Source organism: Anastrepha ludens, chromosome 4 (genome assembly GCF_028408465.1).
Source record: "Anastrepha ludens isolate Willacy chromosome 4, idAnaLude1.1, whole genome shotgun sequence".
Lineage (NCBI taxonomy): Eukaryota > Metazoa > Arthropoda > Insecta > Diptera > Tephritidae > Anastrepha > Anastrepha ludens.
This window is the reverse complement of record NC_071500.1, coordinates 116,100,454-116,122,168: the sequence shown is the minus strand read 5'-3', so window position 1 is coordinate 116,122,168 and position 21,715 is coordinate 116,100,454. Positions and strand designations below refer to the sequence as shown.

The window sequence follows — 21,715 nt, the reverse complement described above, 5'->3', positions numbered from 1 at the left end:
TTTATCAAATTGCAAAAACGAAATACATGAAAATGTTCTTGTTGCTCTGGCAAAGCCACTTTCAGTATATCCCCCTAGATACGGCACATGTAATTGGATCTAAAAGTTCAGTTTGTACAGACTTCACTTTACTTAACCTCATTTAGCTTCAGATATTGGCAACGTTTACTCAACACCTCAATATTTTGTTTGATATCTTCTTTATATCTGTGTTTTGGTTTGCAAATATAATTTTTACACACATTTATTTTTAAGAACTATAAAATCGAAGGTATAGACTCTCAACAAGGTGAATGAATAAGAGGTGACTTCGCTAGAGCAGTAGCAACACTACAAGTATTTTGCTTTTGCAATTTGGTTCAAATATTCAAGAAAGAATTAAAAACAGCTACAATAGCGAACTTACCTTGTGTGGACTGGCCTAGGCTCTCAACTTATTTGACCAAATAAAACAATTAACACTAACACAGCTTTCCATAGTACAGGGTTTCAAAACTATTAAGTTCGGGAAGTTACGTCAATTAAATATACACTAATTGAGCTCTAGGCAAGTGAATGTTTTTATTGGATGGCGGTATGTTATAACCCTTATCGGCGGTGAACTCTAAAAGTCTTAAGTATAAACAAATCACAGCTGATGTGCTTTTGTCATTTGTTCGTCATATGTTTGATATTGGTGAATTTGTTTGTATTTTTGGGTGGTTGTCGTTGAGCCGTCGTGAAAATCTTGAAAATTTACTAATAGTGTGCATATTTTGTTAACTGTAAAAGTAGCAGCGAATAGGCAACAATTAAGTAAAGAAAGATGAATACGAAAGATAAAGAAATTTCGAAGTCGAAGTTCAAGTTCTTCATGAAGAACGCAAAGGGCGTTCCAGGTATCTTTTTTATTTATCAACCCTGGAATGTATAATTTATTTAATAACTCGCTAAATATCGCTTTCTAGGAGGGGCCAGCGAACGTTCCCTGCGTCCAGAAATCGAACGTGAGTTACGGCCGGAACAAACTACGGCACAGCGTTGCAAGACGTTGTCTGAGCTGCAATTGCACAATATGAAATTAGAAGAGGTAACATTTTCCAATTTTCTAGTTTTTTCATTTTCTAATCAGTATTGGTTTATAGGCTTCCATATCGGAGCTTTGGACACTTACAAAGGACTTAATTATACCAAACAAGCCAGCGGAATGCCGGCAAATAGCGCTTACGTTTTACAAAAAACTAATACAAAGCCAATATAAAAATTTGAATTTGTTGCGCCAGCATTTTTTTCTTGTTATTCAAAATCATGAAGTTCCAGAAGACCTGAAACATCGTCTTGAACTCCTCGATGCCTTAACTGACAATGGCAAAGATATTCAAAATTTTGAAGAAAAGGTAAGCATAAAATATACAAGTAACTAAAAATTTCCAAATAATACAAAAAAATATATATATTTCCAACAGATTGGTAAATTTATGCTGCAATGGATTCCAGCAATAACTGAAGCTCGGTTACTTCGGCCTTATTTAGATATTTTGGGCAACATAATAAAATTTAACGCCTCTCTTTTGGACAAGGATATTGTCGTTGGCATTGTACAGTATGTATCATTGAAGAAATTTTTGGTATTTGTGCGAAATTTTTTGCTTTGTGTTTTTTGTTTTTAGAAATGCCTGCCATTTGAGTTGTACTGTTGAAGAAGATGATATTGGTCTGCAGTGTCTAACAATTCTTGAAATGGTTATGTGCTACACGATATTCCCAAGTGAACCATTGGCGCAATGCGTTGTTACATTGTGCCGTACTGTCAATCATTCGCCGTACTGCCCGGCATCATGGAAGGTGAGCATTTTCTAGCCATACATACTAAATATTTTGCTAAGGATTAGTGTTGTAATTCCTGCTCTCAGATCTTTAATTGAGTTATCGGGTACATAAGTATTTTAAAGCCTTAAGGGGTTATACGCAGTTATGAAGCAAATGAAAGACGGGTTGTCAAGGATTTATCCTGAAGAAACTTCAGAATATTTTAATTTGAAAATTTTTGGCGGTTATAAAAGCATCCTTCAAGAACGTAAAAAAATTTTTTATTTATGAAAATGTTGATTATAGAGCGCGCTGCAGGCGATTTCTGGAACCTCCTTTAAAAAAGACGGTTTACGGTGTACATCGTAACTCAGGATTGGATTATCTGAAATCAAAAAACCAAACAAATTTTGTTAATATATTAGATTATCTAGTAATTAAAATAGTGAATTTTCACAAAATGGCAGCTTTTAAAAAAAATGATTTCGATTTTTACGTTAAAATTTGGCCGTAAATTGATTATAAAATGGAAAATAAGTATCAGATTTACAAAAGGAACGATTAATTACTAGAAAATGTATCTTTAAAGATTGAGTTAAAACGGTTGACCGATCAAACAAGCCGTTTTCGAGATATCGTGTACACCGACTTGAAAAATGCCGATTTGAAAAAAACACGTTTAAAGTTTCCATACCTACCTTAAAACGTGCCGAGGCATCTCTACATATTTAGGTATAACTCCGAAAGTATTGCTTAGATCTACTTCAAATTTCGTGCGTATACTTTTGAATATATGTACATTACAAAAATGCAATAAAAAAACATCGATTTTTTTGAAAGTCATAACTGCGTATAACCCCTTAACAAATGAAAAAAACTAATACTGAGCAATATCCACCAGTACCGCTACTTGGCTAATATAAAATTATTTGGCTCTACTCACTTAGGCTTGGGCGTCTTTCAAGCTAACAGGTGGTGTAACAGAAAAAGTTACTCGGAATAGTAAAAGATAGTAGCAAATAGTCATCAGAAATTATATATAGTCAATATGTGGCACTAATTGTTTAGGAGCATTTCAAATATAATTTTTGTAGTATGTGTCTATCAAATATATATAATTTTAGAAAATCTGTGTATCATTCTCATGGGTTCAGCTACCAACTTTTTATGCTTTGCCATTATGTATATTTTTAATTGAAATAAGAATTGTATACATATATATGAAGATGATTCATTTAAGATGTCGAATCTGAACTTTCTGCTAAGTTTCCATTAATTTCGAATTATTTAATTAGTGTTTTGGTCTGTTATGCAGCCAATTCTACTTTCCTCAGCACCATAAATGTGTTGTTGTTGTTGTAGCAGCAATACTAAACCCTGTCAGTGTAGTGTAAATCACCGGGTCCAGAGGAAGAGGGGCGTTAGATGAGTGGGTTTGGTGGGGCATGTGAAAAGGCTGGAAATATGTTTGGTATGTCAGGGTCAATTCTGGATAAGTAGGAGTCCCACTGACAAAACTGCGATAATAAGACCCATTTGAACAACGTCTAGTGAATACTTGCCTATCCAAACACATACAAAGATATATCTTATTCATCTGCAGCTGACTGAAAAATGGCAGTTCTATTGCCAAACTGGCTGCACACTTCTTGCATGACCGATTCTTTCTTTCGAGGTCATAGAAGGAGCCATTAGGCAAATACCTTTCAAATCCGGAAGATAACTGGCGACGCAGTTGTCGCTGATGCGACGAACGCTTTGTGATTTGCACTCTGATGTGGAAACATCCGATTGGCACTCGCCAATTTTACAACACTTTTCCTTTGTATTGAAGTAGAAATAGGCAGCACAAGTAAGTCTCTCCGCTATTCCATTAATACAAAGATAGAAGTTGTGGCAGTCCTCTAAATTTGGAACAAGGGCCCAGACAGATCCCGTATTGCAAGGATTGATATCACTTCGGGACTGAAACAACATACGAAGGATGGTCATACTTTTTTCTTCGAACGTGAACATCTATGTGTATACATATCTATGTGAAACTGGGGTTTTTTCCTTCTTATTTTACTCACTTGCTATTTCCTTCGGTCAACTAGCTTTGGTCTGCAAATTTGGCTTACATTGATCAGCGAGCTTACGATTATTAGAGACACAGCCATTATAAAGAGCTTGTGTGCATTAATAAATAATTTGTCAATAGTATCGATACCATTTGATAATTTTGCTTTTTCCACCCGTAGTCATTGGACGTATTTCTCTGAACGTCTGCAATATTTACCGTTGCTTTTATGCCACAAGTGAATCGGTATTATTTAATTTTTTATTTTATTTATTTATTTTATCAGTTAGTTTCTCTGTAACATCCAACAGCTTCCGAGCCAAACAGTATTGCAACAGCAGGGTATACATACTTGACTCATTCTGCAGAGGAACATGGTTTTCAAAATATTATATTAGGAGCACTCTGAATGCTTTCGAACTTCGTTTTGTCCGTAGTAGTTTTATCTTGCAGATTTGCGTTGCTTTTAGAATTTGAATTTAAGGTTTTCGTATGATTTGCTTATCTCGTTTGCTCATTCCACCTATCCCAGTTGGTGACTTCGACGTTGAGAGTATTTTCATAACTGCTTTATTGCATCTTATTGAGATATTTCTGCTTTAAAAATCTTGGTCGCAAATTTTATAGCTTCTATGTATATATTTGTGTATGTCGAGGCAAATCATTTAGTCATATTTTCATATATATGGCCAATTGAGATTTTTTTAGCATTCACGTAATAGTTTGGAGAATCCCGACCTTCGTTGAATTACAAAAATTAAACACATGATTATCAACGATTACGAGTAAGTATTTGTACAGCCATCTTATTTTCGTTTAGATCATGAAAAATCTGCTGGGAACACAGCTGGGCTATCATTCCATGAAAATGATGTGCAATATTCTTAACGACCGCAGCCTTTATGCAGACCAACAATTGCTGCGTGGAGCAGTCTTTCATCTTAATATGAACATCTTCGGTTCGAATGTTGTTTTTCAAGTGTCACCAATGTTTTACGCGTCTACTGTCCTCACCAGTTTCCTACATGTAAGTACATATTTCCAATATTTCTATATGACACCGGTGGCTTTTGAGGGCGTACAAAATATACTCATTCTGTAGGCACTGGATAGCAGGCAAGTAATTGTGACCTTCGAAGTTATACTTAGCGTGCGACGTGTCATCAATTACTACAAGTCGGAATTACCGGAAATTATATGGGATTGCATTTGCGATACACTGAGTGCAATTGTGGACAATATTGAGTATTATGGTGGGAAACTTATGACAATAAAGCATTTCAAGAAATGTAATAATCTTCTTTTTATAGAGCGTATAAATATAAACAAAGATCGTCTGCACAATTTGCAAATCAATTTCCATGAAAACATCGATTGCATTGAAAAACTTCTGTACGATGATAAAGTACCGATACTTGCAAACATCAATCGCATCTATGATTTAATCGAACGCGTTTCGGAAAACCGCAAAGAGGCATCTGTGCTCAAACTTATTGAGTATCGTTCGGCAAAAGTAACTGCCACTCGGCCGCAATGGTTGCAAGTACTTAACGATTTTGTTTGTCGTTTCTATAAAATGCCTAACACGAATGTGCGCCTTAAGGCAATTCAATCTTTAGTACGCATTATGGATTTAAATCGGTTCAGTTACGAAGAGGAGATACTTGATCGCGTCGTTATTCCTCATTTTTCACAAATTGCACACGAAGCTGATTTGGAAATACGAGTGGCTGTTGCAAACGCCTTGGTTGGCTTTGCACGCCACTGTGACACCAAACGGTGCGGCGAGTTGCTGGACATATTAGAGAAACTTATTAATCGCCCATTCGACCAGCAGCCTAGCACTGGGGAAGTAATGATTAAATGTGAATCTGATATATTGGATGTAGTAACGGCAGTGCATGGATTAATAGAGATTTTCGCTATAAAACTACATCGTTTGCCGTCAAATCACGCCATCAAAATTTTTAATATATTGATCGGCCACTTAGAGCAGCATTACGAGCGTGCAAAAGTATTTGAGCATGCGCGCGTTGTACGCTTCAAGGTAACTAAGTGATTTTCCCGGTATTTCTTCTAATTCTAGGAGTTTGGTATGTGTTATAGATTTTCAAGTGGATCCTGCGTGCCCGTGCTAATGCTTCATATCATATTGGCTATCCAGATCCTGACAATGGCGAGAGCATAAAGTTTAGTGCCTATTTGGGCATAGATTCGAGTTTACCTCCGCAAGGACATCAACATACGCGACATCCATTAACATCACATGACATAGGGGCCAGTTCACATTTCACAACGATATCTATACGCAAAGCCTGTAAAATTATTGTTAAATGCTTAGATTTAGAACGCGGTGAGTGTAAAAACGTGCCTAAATACATTTACTGACTGAAATACATTTACTGTATATCTAAGGGACATTTTGTATGCTCTAACCTTTATTATTTGTATAACTTTAATTGCATTGCCTGTAGATTATGAAGTCCTACAACTGGTTATCAAGGAGCTACCAAAAGTCTTATGCAATAAAGCTCTCATCCAAGGCAACGACATTGAAGCTTTGGCAGTGTCACTATTCCGTATTTTTCAAGATGTCAACAAAACACTTCACTTCAGCTACACTCCCACCAGCGATGAAGTGAACGCATTATTTCTCCCCGCGATTGCTTCTTTGGTTATATACCACCAGAGCTTATCCTCACATCAAATTAATACTTTAATACTGGCACTTTGCTCCGGAATATTTTCCGGCACCGCAAATGTTTGTATCAATACATTAACAACTATGATCCTGGAAATGCCAGATACATTGACACGAACTTTGGCTGATATTTTGCTGCAGATGAGCAAGATGTCCGATACAACTATGGTTGCTATACCTGTTTTGGAATTTTTATCAAGTAATGTAATTAGTAGACTCATGCGATGTGAATAGTTTATTTCTTTTCGTTATTCTTTGCTTGCAGTTTTAAGCCGTATGCCCAACCAATATTTTACGAACTTCATACCACGCCAATATATGTATGTGTTTGCCATTTCCTTGCCATATACCAAGCCGAATCGATATGACCACTATACCGTGTCGCTGGCTCATCACGTCATTGCTGGTTGGTTTCTAAAGTGCAAACTGGAAATGCGCAAGAACTTTGTCACCTACATAATATCGGTACGTGTTGGCAGGTGAATCGCTAGTTACAACTAAATTGAATGCTTTGTGATTTCAGTCAATTCAATCCAATGCTAGCATGCTTTACGATGACATTGATAAATTTAAGCATAGCATACAGCGCCAAGATCTTAATAGTTTGAACGAGGACTCATCGAATCGCAAACGGAGCACCAGTTTGACGGAGCGTGGAAGTCGGAATACAAGTGTGCGAAATGGATCTGATATGCGACCACCAATCAACGATAGTTTAAAAAGCTTTCATGCAGAGTTGGCGGAGACTTGCATAGACTTCCTGGCTAGGCATACATTTTCGCCGTGTTCGGCGTTACCGAAGCGGTAAGCTTATATTATCATAATATCAGTTCTGCGTAACAAACTGAGTTGAGTTTTACGCGACAGGGGACTGTTGTTTCGACGATCTTACCCTGTTTTACTATTTGTCGTCTATCACTAGGCTTGAGTCCAATCATGCCAACGCAGATTAACTTCAGTTTGGTGCACTTCTTTAAACAGATGAATCCACCTTTGTAAAAGTTAAGTCATTGCCTATCGCAAGATACTTACCAAATGACCTCCACGGTCTCCAAGAGCACGACGCAGCAACATTGAAACTCCTACTCTGACCTTCCAAAATCCTACGTTGAACGTATGAGTAATTCTTGCCTTGGCTGGTGTTGTTTTTGTTGTAACAGCACAAACATTCCCCAAATACCATTATCGAATGCGCAGCAACAACCAAGGCCAGTACACCATTAACTTAAAATAGCCACGGGTTAGCGCCCGAACATCTCGCTGGTTAAGGAGCCTAATGTAAAACTCAGCAACAATTTCTGTTGGGCAGCCTCACCCTGATTGGGTCCGACATTCTGAACGTGTGCCCGAAATGTGTACAGACCCCGTACGACACTAGTCACCTCTTCACATGTCTACGCCTCTCTCTTTACCCCCACGTTTCTTTAGCCTGCCGTTATATGACCTCGATGGTAGCACTGACTCAGAACACTGTCCTCAGCAAAGTACAAAGCAACAACAACAAATAATGGTAAAAAAATGCCTAACTAATTTTATTTTTAACTTTTTACCACCTACAACTACGCGATTACTGCAAAGCATTTGTATAACTTTATTTCTGTTTTGTTACATTATAGCCTACCCGCAGTAGAATACCTGTTGAAAGACGGCTTCTCACAGACATGGGTTGTTGGTCATAATTTGGTTACAATCACCACTTCTGGTTGTCCAACTGCGCCTATACGCAATGGGCTTTGTGATCGTTGCTCCCAAATGGGTAAACTGCCTCTCAGTAACAGTAGTTTGATGACAAGTAAAAGCGATTCGAGTAGCACAGCGCCTTTGTCACCGGAAACTACTAATACACAATCCTCAGCCGCTCCTTCAACTACCGAACGTCGTTATACTAAAGCCAGTCTTCAGTACAGTAGTGGAAACGAGTCTGCTGGCAGTACTGACCTCACCTCGTCCTCTTCATCTGCTTCGGCAGCGGTGAATTCTAACACTGCCACAACTCAACGACAAATATCTAACAGCTCTACTGCCTCGCTCGAGGTCCTATCGCGACGTGGCTCTAATCCAGAGCCCACTGAAGGTGGCGCAGGCGTCGTTACGGGCAGCACCACTTCCCTGTTGGGGGGCCATTCGCTATCAACGACGAGTATAAGCGCTTCTCCGACGCAATTGCAACCGGTTCAACAGCAGACCTGTATCCGTTCCTGCACTGGCTGGGCAGAAGTTTTGATACGTCGACCTACGGGCAATATTTCTTGGATTACGCGCATTCAAAATCCCATAGCAAATGATTGTTTCGGACAGGATTTACCCTTTAGCAACATAACCTCACTTTTTCTACCCACAGCTCATGGCGGTGTGTTTGGACCTGATTTCGTGCATTCGGCATTGGTGCCAGAACAGCAACAGGAATCTGTTGCGATGTTGGATTTTGGACAACAACCATCTAAAGCTCTTGTAATTGGGGCTGCGAATGCTTCCGTAGCAGCTATAGGGGCAGCAGATATTGATGAATCAGTACAGCCCAACTCAAGCGCACTATCTGGGTCAGAAGAGTGCAAAACTGGCGCTTTTACTAAGGCACGTGCGCTTCAGCGACAAGAGGAGATTTCATCGTCAACAACAATGCCGCCTTCTGCAGCATCATTAAGCACTGCTGCTATCGACATACCAAAACCCGTTGCGAGCAAGCGCGCAGGTGGCAAAGAAGCACTCGCCGATAGCGTAAGCGATGGGGAAGCGGACGATGATACGATGCAGTTCACAGATGGATTGTCGCGCGCACGAAATCCAGTGCGACGTGTCAATTCAAGCCCGGAAATGAGCTCCAGCTGGCGGCAGACTTTCCTCACAGTAAAGCCAGTGCCTTTGTCAGCCGATACATCCAAGGTAAAAGGTAGCAAATATTCTGCAAGTCTTCAAGGCCTTGAGGAGGTGCATCAACAACAGCAAACGCAGCTCCAACAGCAACAGCAGCAAAAGAAAAAGAGCGTTCAGTATACAAAAGATATGCGTGTCAGTTGCGAAGCGATTCCAGAAGAAATAGCGGGATTCACACCTCCGCAGGCGCAAACTGGTAATGAATCTACAGACGCATCTTCAGGCGGGACTGCTGATAAGCCCGCTGCAAAATCTGCGGCAAACCCTGCCACTACAGCTGTACAGTTGCTGTTAGTTAGTAACACTGCCACTATGGCTCTGCCCCCGAAACAGCTTTCAGCAGACGATGTTAGTATAAGCGCCAGCGTGCCTGTTACTCCGGTACAGCAGTCTACATCTGGTTCCTCGTTGAAACTAAATGTTGCTGTAGACAAAGTTGCGGCAAAGCCACCACACTCTCCAGCAGCTGCACCATCACCGCAATCGCCACGAGTTGACAAACAGCCCAGCGGTGGTGTCCAGAAGATTGCCACTTTCACGAACGCACCCACTACAGTTCATCAGGGACTCGCTAAATCGAGCAGCAGTGGTGGAGGCAACGCAAATATCACGAGTGGCTCCTCTTACCTCGGGGGTGGCGGAGGTGATTACGGAAATGGTAATGGCGACATGATGAGAGGTCGTTCTAAGACCATTTCGGTAGTTCGTGAGGTGAATGGTCGTTCTCGGCCAGCTACTTCCAATTTCCGGAGCTTCAACAATAACTCGAAACCGTCTGTCAATGCTAAGCTCTGTATGAACCCAAGTTTTCTATTCATGCAGCTTTACCATACGGGTCAGATGCAGGTTACGGATGTGCCCATTAAAGTGCCACCGGAAGAAACAAACGTACTGACCGTGCTAGACTTGGCGCCGCCCTTTGAGACACATAAAATTGGCGTACTCTATGTAGGGCAAGGGCAATGCAACAATGTGGTAGAAATTCTGCGTAATTCGCACGGAAGTATGCGGTACATTGAGTTTCTGAGCAATATCGGCACTCTCGTCAGTCTGAAGGAAGCGGAGCAGAAAAATTTGTTTGTTAATTTGGACAGAGGTGGCGCAGATGGGAAATTCACATACGTGTGGAAAGACGATATTGTGCAGGTCTATATCTTCTAGCAACGTTCAATAAATTTTTGCTTTACTTTGATTATTTTATGCATCTCTAACCGATCTGCATTTTGGTATTTATTTTTTAAAGGTAACTTTTCATGTCGCTACTCTGATGCCGACAAATTTGCAGAAAGATCCTAATTGCATTGAAAAGAAAAAGCACATCGGTAATGATTTTGTGAAGATCGTTTATAATGAAAGTGGGGAGGAATACAATCTAAATATGATTTCGGTATGAATTATATAATAAATATGACTAATAATTTATGCTGACAATTTGCCATCCTCTTTTCCAGGGTCACTTCAACTACGCTTGTGTTATTGTAGAACCCCTAGAACTAAATAGTAACCGCGTTTATGTGAAAGCGCGTCCTGAGATTTCCAAATTTGTCTGCCATCCTGAACCAAAAATAGTGTCGGATCACAGCGCACCGTTATTGGCTCGACAGCTAGCACTGCATGCGAATGTAAATTTATTCAAACTAAATCGAAAATAATGCACACAATCAGAAAATTTTATATTTTTCTCTGCAGCTTGCCTCCCAAGTATATCAAAGCTTACAAAAGAAAAACCCCTATGCGTCAAATTGGCTGGAGCGCTTACGAATAATCAAACGGCTGCGTACGAGGGTGAGATATATACACATACCTATATATTTTTTCGTCTAAGAATAGTATTAAATAAATTATGTTTCAGTTAATTGAACAACAAAATAACCAGCACCAAAGTGGGGCATCCTCAGGCACAGACGTTGATGATCATACACACGATCCTTTAAAGAATCAAAACACCAATCGTGATTTTACTAAGTACGCTTAAAGTTATCAAAGCCGAAACAAATACAGAAACAATAATTATTACTGAAATAATACCACATAACTGGCATTTAACTTTTCTACTTGAACGGAAATATCCTTGAAAACGTTTGCTATTACAGGGAAATTTATCCGACTGATGTAAATATTGTTACGTAATTGGTTATTTCCCCCTATAGTTTTAGGGGGTGGCGACATGATTTTTCATTGTAAACAAACTTTAAATATTAAGGGTCCTGAAAAGTTCTGAATGGCTTTCGCTAGAGGTATAGAGTGAGTCATTCTAAGTTATAACCGAGTTCGACTCACGGCAATGTGGTAATCCTCCTAGCTTGGACGGTGTCTTGTTACAGTCGGTAACTGGTGTCTTGGTTATGGGGGTATGTCTAGCTGGAAATATGATAACCAACTTTTACTTAAATTCTAGTTTTGTTGTTGTTGTTGTTGTTGTTTTAATAGCATAGTTAGCCCTGTCAGTGTAAGTATATCATCGGTCGTCTTCATCTAGCTCATCTAGGGGTAGGCCCAGGAAACATGCTGTTTCGACAGGTTGGGTCCAGAGGGAGAGGGGGGTTAGATGAGTCTGATTGAGGGGGCATGTGAAGAGGTGGTTAGTGTCGTGCGGGGTACCTTCACATGCCGGACATGTGTTTGGTATGTCGGGGTCAATTCTGGATAAGTAGGAGTTTAACCTGCTACAATATCCAGAACGTAATTGTGCCAATGTTACACGAGTCTCACGGGGAAGCTGGAGCTCTTCATCTGCAATAGGTGGTGGTTGGACTCCAATTACGGCATTCACAGGACGGGAGTTCATGAAGGTGGTAACGGTCTCCCGGTGAATGTCGTTTATTGACTGTCTAAATACTGTCCGGTCCAGTAGGTTTCGGTCAGTTTTGTCCTGGAGTTCGTCAGCGTAGTCGAGGAGGTGTCTCCTGACGTGCCTGGGAGGCGGCTCAGGCTCAAGCAGGTGTCTGCAGGGGTGAAACCTGCGGTAACACCCCAGCAGGAACTGCTTGCTGAGCAATTTGTTGTGCTCCGCAACTGGGAGCATTTGTGCCTCGTTGTGTAGATGTTGTATGGGTGACATCAGGAGGCACCCGGTCGCTGTCCGAATGGCGGTATTTTGACATGTCTGAAGCTTTGTCCACTGCGAATCACTAGTACCAGGCGACCAGACAGGCGCAGCATAGTTTAGAACCGGCCGGCCAATTGCCTTAAATGTCGAAAGCAACAGTTCTTTGTCTTTGCCCCAAGTGCTGCCGGCCAGCGATTTCAGGACCTTGTTGCGACTTTGGACTTTAGTGGCAATTGCGGTTGTATGCGTAGAGAAGGAGAGCAAGCTGTCAAAGGTTACACCCAAAATTTTGGGGTTATTGACAGTCGGAATTGGTGTGTCGTCGACTTTTACCTTAAGGGACAGCTTGACCTCCTTTGTCCAGGTGGTGAAAAGGGTCGCCGTGGACTTGGTGGGGGAAAGTTGGAGACTCCTCGCAGTGAAAAAGCGAGAAAGGTCGGTGAGGTAGTTGTTCACTTTGGAACACAGGCCATCGATGTCATTGCCCGACGCCATTATCGTGCAATCGTCAGCGTATGAGATCAGGGAAACTCCCGCTGGTGGTTGGGGGAGCTTCGAGATGTAGAAGTTAAAAAGCAAGGGTGAAAGGACACCTCCCTGCGGTACGCCTTGCTTAATCTTCCTCTGCTTTGACATTTGATCTCGAAAAATCACTGACGAGTGCCGACCGCTCAGGTAGTTCGCGGACCACCTCTTCAGCCCTGGCGGGAGTGTCGACTGATAAATATCATCTAGTAGCGTGGAATGGCTGACTGTATCGAAAGCCTTCTTTAGGTCCAACGCTACTAGGACAGTCCTCTCGCAGGGGCGGTTTTGGTTAAGCCCGCGATTTATCTGGGCGTTTATGCGGTGAGTGCCGTGGTGGTGCTGTGCCCTCGTCGGAATCCGTGCTGATGTGGGGCTGGGGCCAGGTGTGTCGTGTAGAGTGGGAGTAGGAGGGCTTCAAGTGTCTTCACTACTGGGGAAAGGAGAGTTATCGGCCGATAAGACTCCCCTTGGTTGGCGGGTTTCCCAGGTTTCAATAGTGGGACCACTCTCCCTGCTTTCCACTTGTCAGGGATGATGAGAGTGGCCAGAGACAAATTGAAGACCCTTGTGAGGTATCCTACTCCCAGGGGTCCCAGATGCTTCAGCATCAGCGCGTTTAGTCCGTCAGGGCCAATGGCTTTCGATGATTTCGACTTGTTGATGGCCCCCTGAACCTCATCACCGGAGAAAGTAAGTGGCGCACTGTCGTTCGTCAGTTTGTGCAGCCTTTTGGTAACACGGCGTTTGGTTCTGTCGCCCGGAGGATGCAGTGTAACCGGTTGTTTTGCACTGTTGTAACCGGTTGTTGGTAAGCATTATAACAAACATAGTGTATTCGACCGAAAGGTAAAAATGTATAAACTTATTTTATATGGTGGTGTTAACACTCAATAAATTTTAAGAAGGAAAAGAACCAAATAGGTGGAAACAGGAAAAAGGGGCTCAGGTGTAGCAAACAAGTGAGAGCCCCTATGTCTAAATTTTTGTTCGATGAGAGCAGGGCAGCTGAGAAGATACTGAGATGATTCCAACTCATCCTCCAGAGAGCTTTTGCAGAAAGGACTTGAAGCATTCCCTATCGCATGGACATTTAACGGACAATGCCCACCAAATTCAAGAGCTGTCGCTTCGATAGACTTAGAGATTCCCTCGAGCGCTTCCAATCTACCCGTGGCCAGAAGTATCTGTCGAATCCTCTCATTTTGCAAAGAAACCGTCTCAAGGGTCCCCTGCTAGCCAGCTCATTAGCCCAGCAGTTTCCCTCTATACCACAGAAGAGCCTAATATCGAAGTATTTGGATGCAGTTGAGAGAGAAGTCGAACATTCCCCGACTAATTTCGAACGCACAAACAATGAGACCAAGGCCCTAATTGCCGCTTGCCTGTTTGAGTAGATATTTACGTCCTTTACAGTAATTACAGAAGTAAGCATCCAATCCACTGCTTTCTTAATTGCTGCTACATCCGCTTGGAGGTGTAAAAACAAAGTTCTAGGCATACTTCTTCATTACAAGTTCTTGGTACTAATGTGATAAGTCAGAGCAGGGAGCCAAACAAAAAAAAACAGTGCTGTTTATATACCCAATAAAGTAACGAATTCAACGGCAAAGTGGTGATTCCAGCGATTCCGTTTCAGCATTCCAATAGTTCGGAGAAAATCGTCGAGTCGGATCGCATGTGAGCGCTTATTCTATTGCTCAAGATTAACCAAATAAAATTTCAAAATATCCTGTGCGCCTCATTTGGCAGATGCCCCATCTGTTTGGAATAAAAACTCTTACAAATTTACCAGCATGTTTTATATTTTCAATAGAAATTTCCCTCCGTCAGCTTTACCTTTATTTAGGAATCTTTTTGTATGACAAGACATTCTATATTTTCATTTTTGTATATTTTTATATTTGACGCCATTTGATAGTATTTCAAATTTATGTCTAATGATAAGTATTCCATAATTACACATTACATTCTCGTTATATAATATTTATGAATCCAATATTTTTTCTACTATATAATATTTTTAGAACTTTTGCCACGCCTTTATTTCAAATACAAACTATATGCAACTAAATGATTTACTTGTACACCCTAAATTTTCAATATCTGCGGATTTACGCATAAAAGGTTTGGAAGCTTCTTAGAGTTATATATTTTTTCGGCAATTTGGTCAAAAGTGAATACCGACAAAACGAAAAGTGAACGCAAAACTGATGGAATTTTATGTTTGTAGAAGCTCATAATTTCAAAATTGTCTAATAGAATTGAAATTTTTGAAAGAAGGATTTAGAGTTAGAAAGATATTTAGACTTTGAAAGATGCATTCGAATTCTCAAAAACCCATGAAAAACGTTAAATTGTATAGCTTTGAATTATATTTAACCCTATCGATACCGGTTCTTTGTGCATTGACTTGAAATGTTTGTTCCATTTGTAATATAAGACGATGACGATTTATTTTATTTATACACCAAGTTTCATGTCGCCGCGCGCCATCTCTTTGCGGGGAATACAAAATTACTTGTGAGCAAGTTTTGGCAATGGTCATAGACATGCGAGTTGCTCGAAATAGTATTTCCTAGAATGAATATTTAATTCAAAGTTTGCTGAAAAATATTTCATTTACTTTTTCTTATTATTATAAGCTTCACAGTCTGTGGTGGACCACAGCTTCATCAACAATCTTCCTCCAGTTCACTCTCTCTCTTGCTACATTTTTCCAATTACGAACTTTCAAGTTTTCGATGGCATCAAGCCATAGCTTTCTAGGTCCGGCTCTCTTATTTTATTTACTCACTTTTCAGTTTTGTTATAGTTATTGGAAAAATTGCATATTTAAAAACGTCTTACAAAAGTTTGAAAAAAGTTAAATGTTAAGTTAAAGTAAAAGTTAAATCGTTTTTTATGGTAAGCCCATAAGCATGCGCGATTGCTCTCGGGCAATGTTGAGGTCGAATCGGTTAATTAAAGCAAAAAAGTGCGAACAGTGCTGCTGTTTCCGAAGCAATATTTCGTATGGTGTTTTAAGTTTTTGATACTCAATTACCCAAAAAATTTTCATAGAACAAAATATCTGAAGGCATTACACGAACATGAATTATAATTGCCTGCAAATTTTTAAGCATAAAATCTGAGTTAACTACCAGTTGCCAAAGCTGAATGCTGAGCTAATATTTATGATAAAAAAACAATAAACTCGTAAATGATTATTTCTTATAATTTTGTAGCGTTTGTTGTATAAGACATCAACATCAAAAATGCGGCGTCTCGAAACAGGCAACGAGAGAACTAATTAGTTTTTTTGCGTTTTAAGAGAAATAATTTTAACTTATATGGGGAAAGCAGATACGTCTTAAACATATGTTCGTATATAACTATGTGTATACATACATACAATTTGATTATTGTGCATGCATATATTTCTACTTTGTACTTAATAATAAATTGATGTTCTCTTTACAGTTTCAAAAATATATTTACATTTATAGTCAAGTACACGTAAGTTAACAAGTAATAATTGGAATTACTCTAGCTTACATCCATACTTAATAATACTTTAGTAATCATAGTAGCATACATACATACACACATATATATATAGGTATACAGTTATGCGGGTAGATACATATACATACGCATATGTAGAAAAGTCGTGCGGTGAATACATTTCATGTGACCACTGGTCAAAAATCCTTGAAACTTGAAAATGTTCACTGATGTATATTTGGAATGAAGTAGTATAAGTAAATTTATTGTTTTAAATATTCTACATGCCGTACGCGTATTTTTACTGGACACAATTTTAAATTAAAGAGTTTGCAGAAAACAAATAAATCATCGAATATTTCCTATTAAGTTTTATTTGTTACCTCCAGAAATATTCACTGATTTCAGAATGCTCAATGACTTCAAACGGCTGATAACTTAAAAATATTTAAAGCGCATAAACTCCTTAAAATTAAAATATTTTTTTTTATACAATTTTTGTGTTTTTGACTGACTGGTTTTGTACTTCTAAAATTATGAAAGACATTTTAGGTACTCAAGAGCATTGCATAAACAAAGCGGCCCAACTGTTATGTAAAAGAATATTTGACCCTTTCCCTTAAAACAACGTGTGGAAGGCGAGATCCTACTTCTCTGCCCAAAATGAGAACCTCGTATCAGACACGTGATGAGTTTTTCTAACCAAAAGTGAGAACCTCGTATCAAATACGAGATTGCTTTCGCGCACGAGAAAAGCTTTTATCGAAAGTGGCACACACAATCGTCGCTCGATTCATAAGGCGAGGCGATAATTCGAAATGATCTGCCAAACTAAAAAAATAAAACATCCGATATTTTTCTCGTTCGCTTTTTCTTTCATATTCTTGAAAACCGGTATATTTTAAATATGTAAATATATTCATACACACACTCCGCAACGAATGATTGCACATCTGTAGCAGTTTTGACTATTTTTCTTTTTCTTCTTAATTTTCTTGAACAGCACAAAAACCCATAGAAATCCAATTTTCAAACATAATACAAAAATTAGAGGAACTCCACACAATTCATTCCTCATCACAATGCCATGGTTTCGATTAGATTTTCTAGAAAAACTGTTGGTATGCAGTTTTTTAACTTGTCCAATTTTAGTGCAATAAAGAACAAGTTTGCAGTTGCTGAAAAACCGCGTTAATTTTTTATAATTGTTTGCCTTGACAGTTTTACGCATTTTCTCAATATAATACTACATTTCTATCTAATTCATTCTAATTAAATAGTGGGGAATTGTGGTGAAAAGGTTGTGGAATATTTCCATTTTTGCGTAAATTTTAAAGTTGGGTGTTTCGGCAGGTTCTGTAAATCATTGAAATTTTTCGTCAACTGGATGGAAGTTCGCTCGTGAGTTACAGAACCTGCCTGTACAAAACTGCTGCTAGGCAATGAGCTACATTTTTATAAAAAAATATAAGAATTAAAAAAAAAAAATAATATAGTTAAAACTGGTCCGAGTGTTGATGTGCTATTGATTCGGAAGTGTTCGCGGGGTGTATGCGCAAATTTGTGTGTTTGTTGAAGCATTTAATTTTAGAGTAAAGCGCATGGAAAAGGGCATATACGCTGATAGGGCATATAGTACATAAGAAATGAAGCAAATGATATACATACATAAGTGTATGAAAATAAGAATAAGTTTTATTAATGCATTTTCGATGAATAGCGAAATACTTTTCAAGATGCCTGCCTTTAAACGTATACATTTTTGACAGTTATTCTTAGTCACCAGTCATACTTATCAATGATTCAATTACTAAAGGTTTCGCGCACTTGTGACATTCCAGTTTTGACACTACCTCACTAAAGGGGGAGAAAGTGGAAATAATTAAATCCCTTTTGGTGGAAATCGTATGCACATTTTACCTAAATGGCAACGGCTTAAAAATAAATTTAAATTGATATTTGAATGTAAATACATTTTTTTAAATAAATATATTTACATATTTATGTGTATATAGAAATATATGATACAAATAGAAGTTTTTAGCAGAAACTGCCAAGTCTGGTTTTAAAAGAAAACCATAAAATTGTACACAGAAATACACTCGGAGGTCTGCCGACCGCTGTTAGAAAAAACGTTTCCTTCATTTTTGTCTTTCACCGAGATTCGTACCTACGTTCTCTCTGAATTCCGAATGGTAGTCACGCACCAACCCATTCGGCTACGGCGGCTGAAAATATTAAAGTACCTAAGCAAAAAATGACTACTTTCATAGAAGAAGCGGATTCACCGTAAATTTAATCGACTGAAAATAAACTTTGAACATAGACCTTACTTTACTACGATTTGTCTACCTAAGTTTGGAGTTTTGACCCAAAAGTCATGATTATTCTTACATTACTAACCACTGGGCAAACCACCTCTACTTATTTAAATTATTTGGCATTATAAATATTTAGAGGGCTTTTTAATATTATTCATTTTGAATTTGTTTAGTAAATTTTTAATTAATTGATACATTATTTATTTTGTGAAAAAGTTTCTTGACGTCGGCGTAGACATTTGCGTGCTCTGGACAGTTCATCCAGCCAGGCTCTTTGGAAACATGTTCCGTTAATCCCAGCTTTCTTATAATGAAGACTAACTAACCTTTCTCCCTATTTTAGTTCTTTGTTAAACGTTACTTCTTTGCAAAACATGAACTCCTTCAAAATCAGCTCATTCTCAGAAAGTAAGCATTTTCAAAAATTAGGTGAATCCACTCGATTTGATCTAAGCGGTATGTTAGGATGTATTCCTTGTTATTCTGTTCCTGGGCATACCGATACGAACCCGTGAGAGAGTAGTTGCGCCTAAGCGCACCTTATTGAAATCGAAATTTTTTTCACAAATTTTACTTTTGCTTCACTTTCATTCAAAATTTCTAGAGTTAGCAACCCAGTGCTTGGCTAAGGGAGCGAATGGAGCGAATTTGTCAATGGGGAACGGGAAAGCTGCTTATTGAGCAAACCTTTTGTTATTGAATCGTGTTATACATTATTGCAAATATATATGCCGTGTTTTCTAGGAGGAACGAAGGGCCTCAATTACATGAATGCCTGCCTACAAATGCATGCATTTTTGACAATTATTCTTAGATGCCAATCACACTTATCCATATGTACTCGTATAAGCATTCTTGTGCACATCTAAATAGATGTGTATGTATGTATGTATGTATGCTTGATATATTATTTTGTATACAATTAATGCCAATATGTCCCTAGTAAAAGTCGTAATTCGTGAACATTTCATATTTTTGCTTTGATATATTTTTTACTCTTACCAATACATACATATATATATATATATATATAATTAAATAGAATATCCTCGCCAAAAATACTCATTTCTGTTGTATTTATTTCATTTCTTCAGCTGATTAATACTTACAAAATACATTTACAGTTGTATGAATTTATGGGTACCACTGTTTCAGGCACATCCTACCAGGCTAAATATATTTTGTGCACAAAAGCTACCAGTTCTAATGGCTTCTTGGGCTCGCAATAATAACAGTTGTAATAGTTAAAGCACATATTTATTTACAATAAAATTACTCACTTATTCAAATACAAGTGCATACAGACGTACGCATATAATTACAGAGTGTAAATATTAATTATACAAGTACAAACTACACTAAATAGAGTTTAAAGTTCACAGCTGTTGGCTTGTGGAAGGACACAAGTGAAAAGAGGCTTTCAGTAAGTACGAGTGTGTGTATGTGTGTACATATTCAGGTTTTCACCCTTATACGAGTATGTTGTTGTATGTTAGTTCATGCGTACGAAAGTGCGACCCAGGACGCTTTAAGTCTCTTTGGGCACACACTTACATATATACTTAAATACAATGATACTATTCCAGCTTAGGTACCCTTACGTGCATGTATATGTACCCTACACTCACATACTTCAGGTCAAATATGGGAATTCTTGCTAGCTTATATATATAAATATTCATACACATATACATATTTAAAATATAAAAATCGTTGCATGCCTGCAGTTGTTAAATTGTGTTTTTTTTTTCTTTTTGATTATATTAAATTTGTTTGGCTTCCTAATTTTGGTGCGTATTTGATCGCAAAATCCTCTAATACCTACTTGCTTCACTACTTGCGATTTATTGATTATATACTGAATTTATTCAAATACACTTTTGTATATATGTACTATTACTTTCCTAGTTATTTACTCCTCCCTTTTTGCTTCCCTATGTTTTATTGGAATTTGAAAGCAGTTTTGCCCAAAGTAACTTATTTGGAATACATATATAAAATTTGATGTCTTTCCTCTAATAGGTCTATTTATAAGTTCGTGCGGTTTTACAACAGATGGCGTAACTTGATTATTATTCCATCGATCCACATTTCCAAACATTCATTGGAGAGCTACTGTCGTAAGGCACAAACGTCAGTATAAGTTTTTTATTTGAAGCGTAAACAACAATATTTTTACCACACTTGAAAATGTCGAATTTCGTGCCAAATAATGTGTTTTTGCGGGGAATTCTTCTTCATTATTTTAATATGAAGAAAAAAGCAGCCGAAAGTCATCGTATCTTGGTGGAAGTTTATGGTGAGCATGCTCTATCTGAGCGAACGTGCCAGAAGTGGTTTGCACGCTTTAAAAGTGGTGATTTTGGCTTGGAAGACGAAGAACGCGAGGGTGCGCCGCCAAAGTTCATGGATACCGAATTGGAGGAATTGCTCGATCAAGATCCGGCTCAAACGCAAGAAGAGGTTGCAAAAACTTTGGGAGTTGATCAATCAACCATTTCCAAACGTTTAAAAGCCATGGGAATGATCCGAAAGGTAGGCCATTGGGTGCCGTATGAATTGAAGCCAAGAGACGTTGAACGCCGTTTTATGGCATGCGAACAACTGCTTCAACGGCACAAAAGAAAGGGTTTTTTGCATCGAATTGTGACTGGCGATGAAAAGTGGGTCCATTACGACAATCCAAAACGTCGGGCAACGTATGGATACCCTGGCCATGCTTCAACATCGACGTCGGCGCAGAATATTCATGGCCTGAAGGTTATGCTGTGTATCTGGTGGGACCAGCTGGGTGTTGTGTATTATGAGCTACTGAAACCGAATGAAACGATTACGGGGGATGTCTACCGACGACAATTGATGCGTTTGAGCCGAGCACTGCGAGAAAAACGGCCGCAATACGCCGATAGACA

At 38.8% G+C, this 21,715-nt stretch overlaps 1 protein-coding gene across 1 annotated transcript; it reads left to right on the top strand.

Annotated features, from left to right (window-relative positions):
* Positions 1-651: 651 nt before the first annotated feature.
* Positions 652-11,454, top strand: LOC128860760 (tuberin). The gene is made up of 17 exons (XM_054098485.1): positions 652-878; positions 948-1,069; positions 1,125-1,376; positions 1,446-1,582; positions 1,650-1,824; positions 4,668-4,874; positions 4,950-5,100; positions 5,158-5,894; positions 5,954-6,200; positions 6,322-6,747; positions 6,814-7,013; positions 7,072-7,352; positions 8,165-10,568; positions 10,666-10,809; positions 10,874-11,044; positions 11,112-11,207; positions 11,275-11,454. Exons 1-17 carry the CDS (start codon positions 806-808, stop codon positions 11,395-11,397), a joined length of 5,946 nt encoding a protein of 1,981 aa, XP_053954460.1. The 5' UTR covers positions 652-805; the 3' UTR covers positions 11,398-11,454.
* Positions 11,455-21,715: the final 10,261 nt, after the last annotated feature.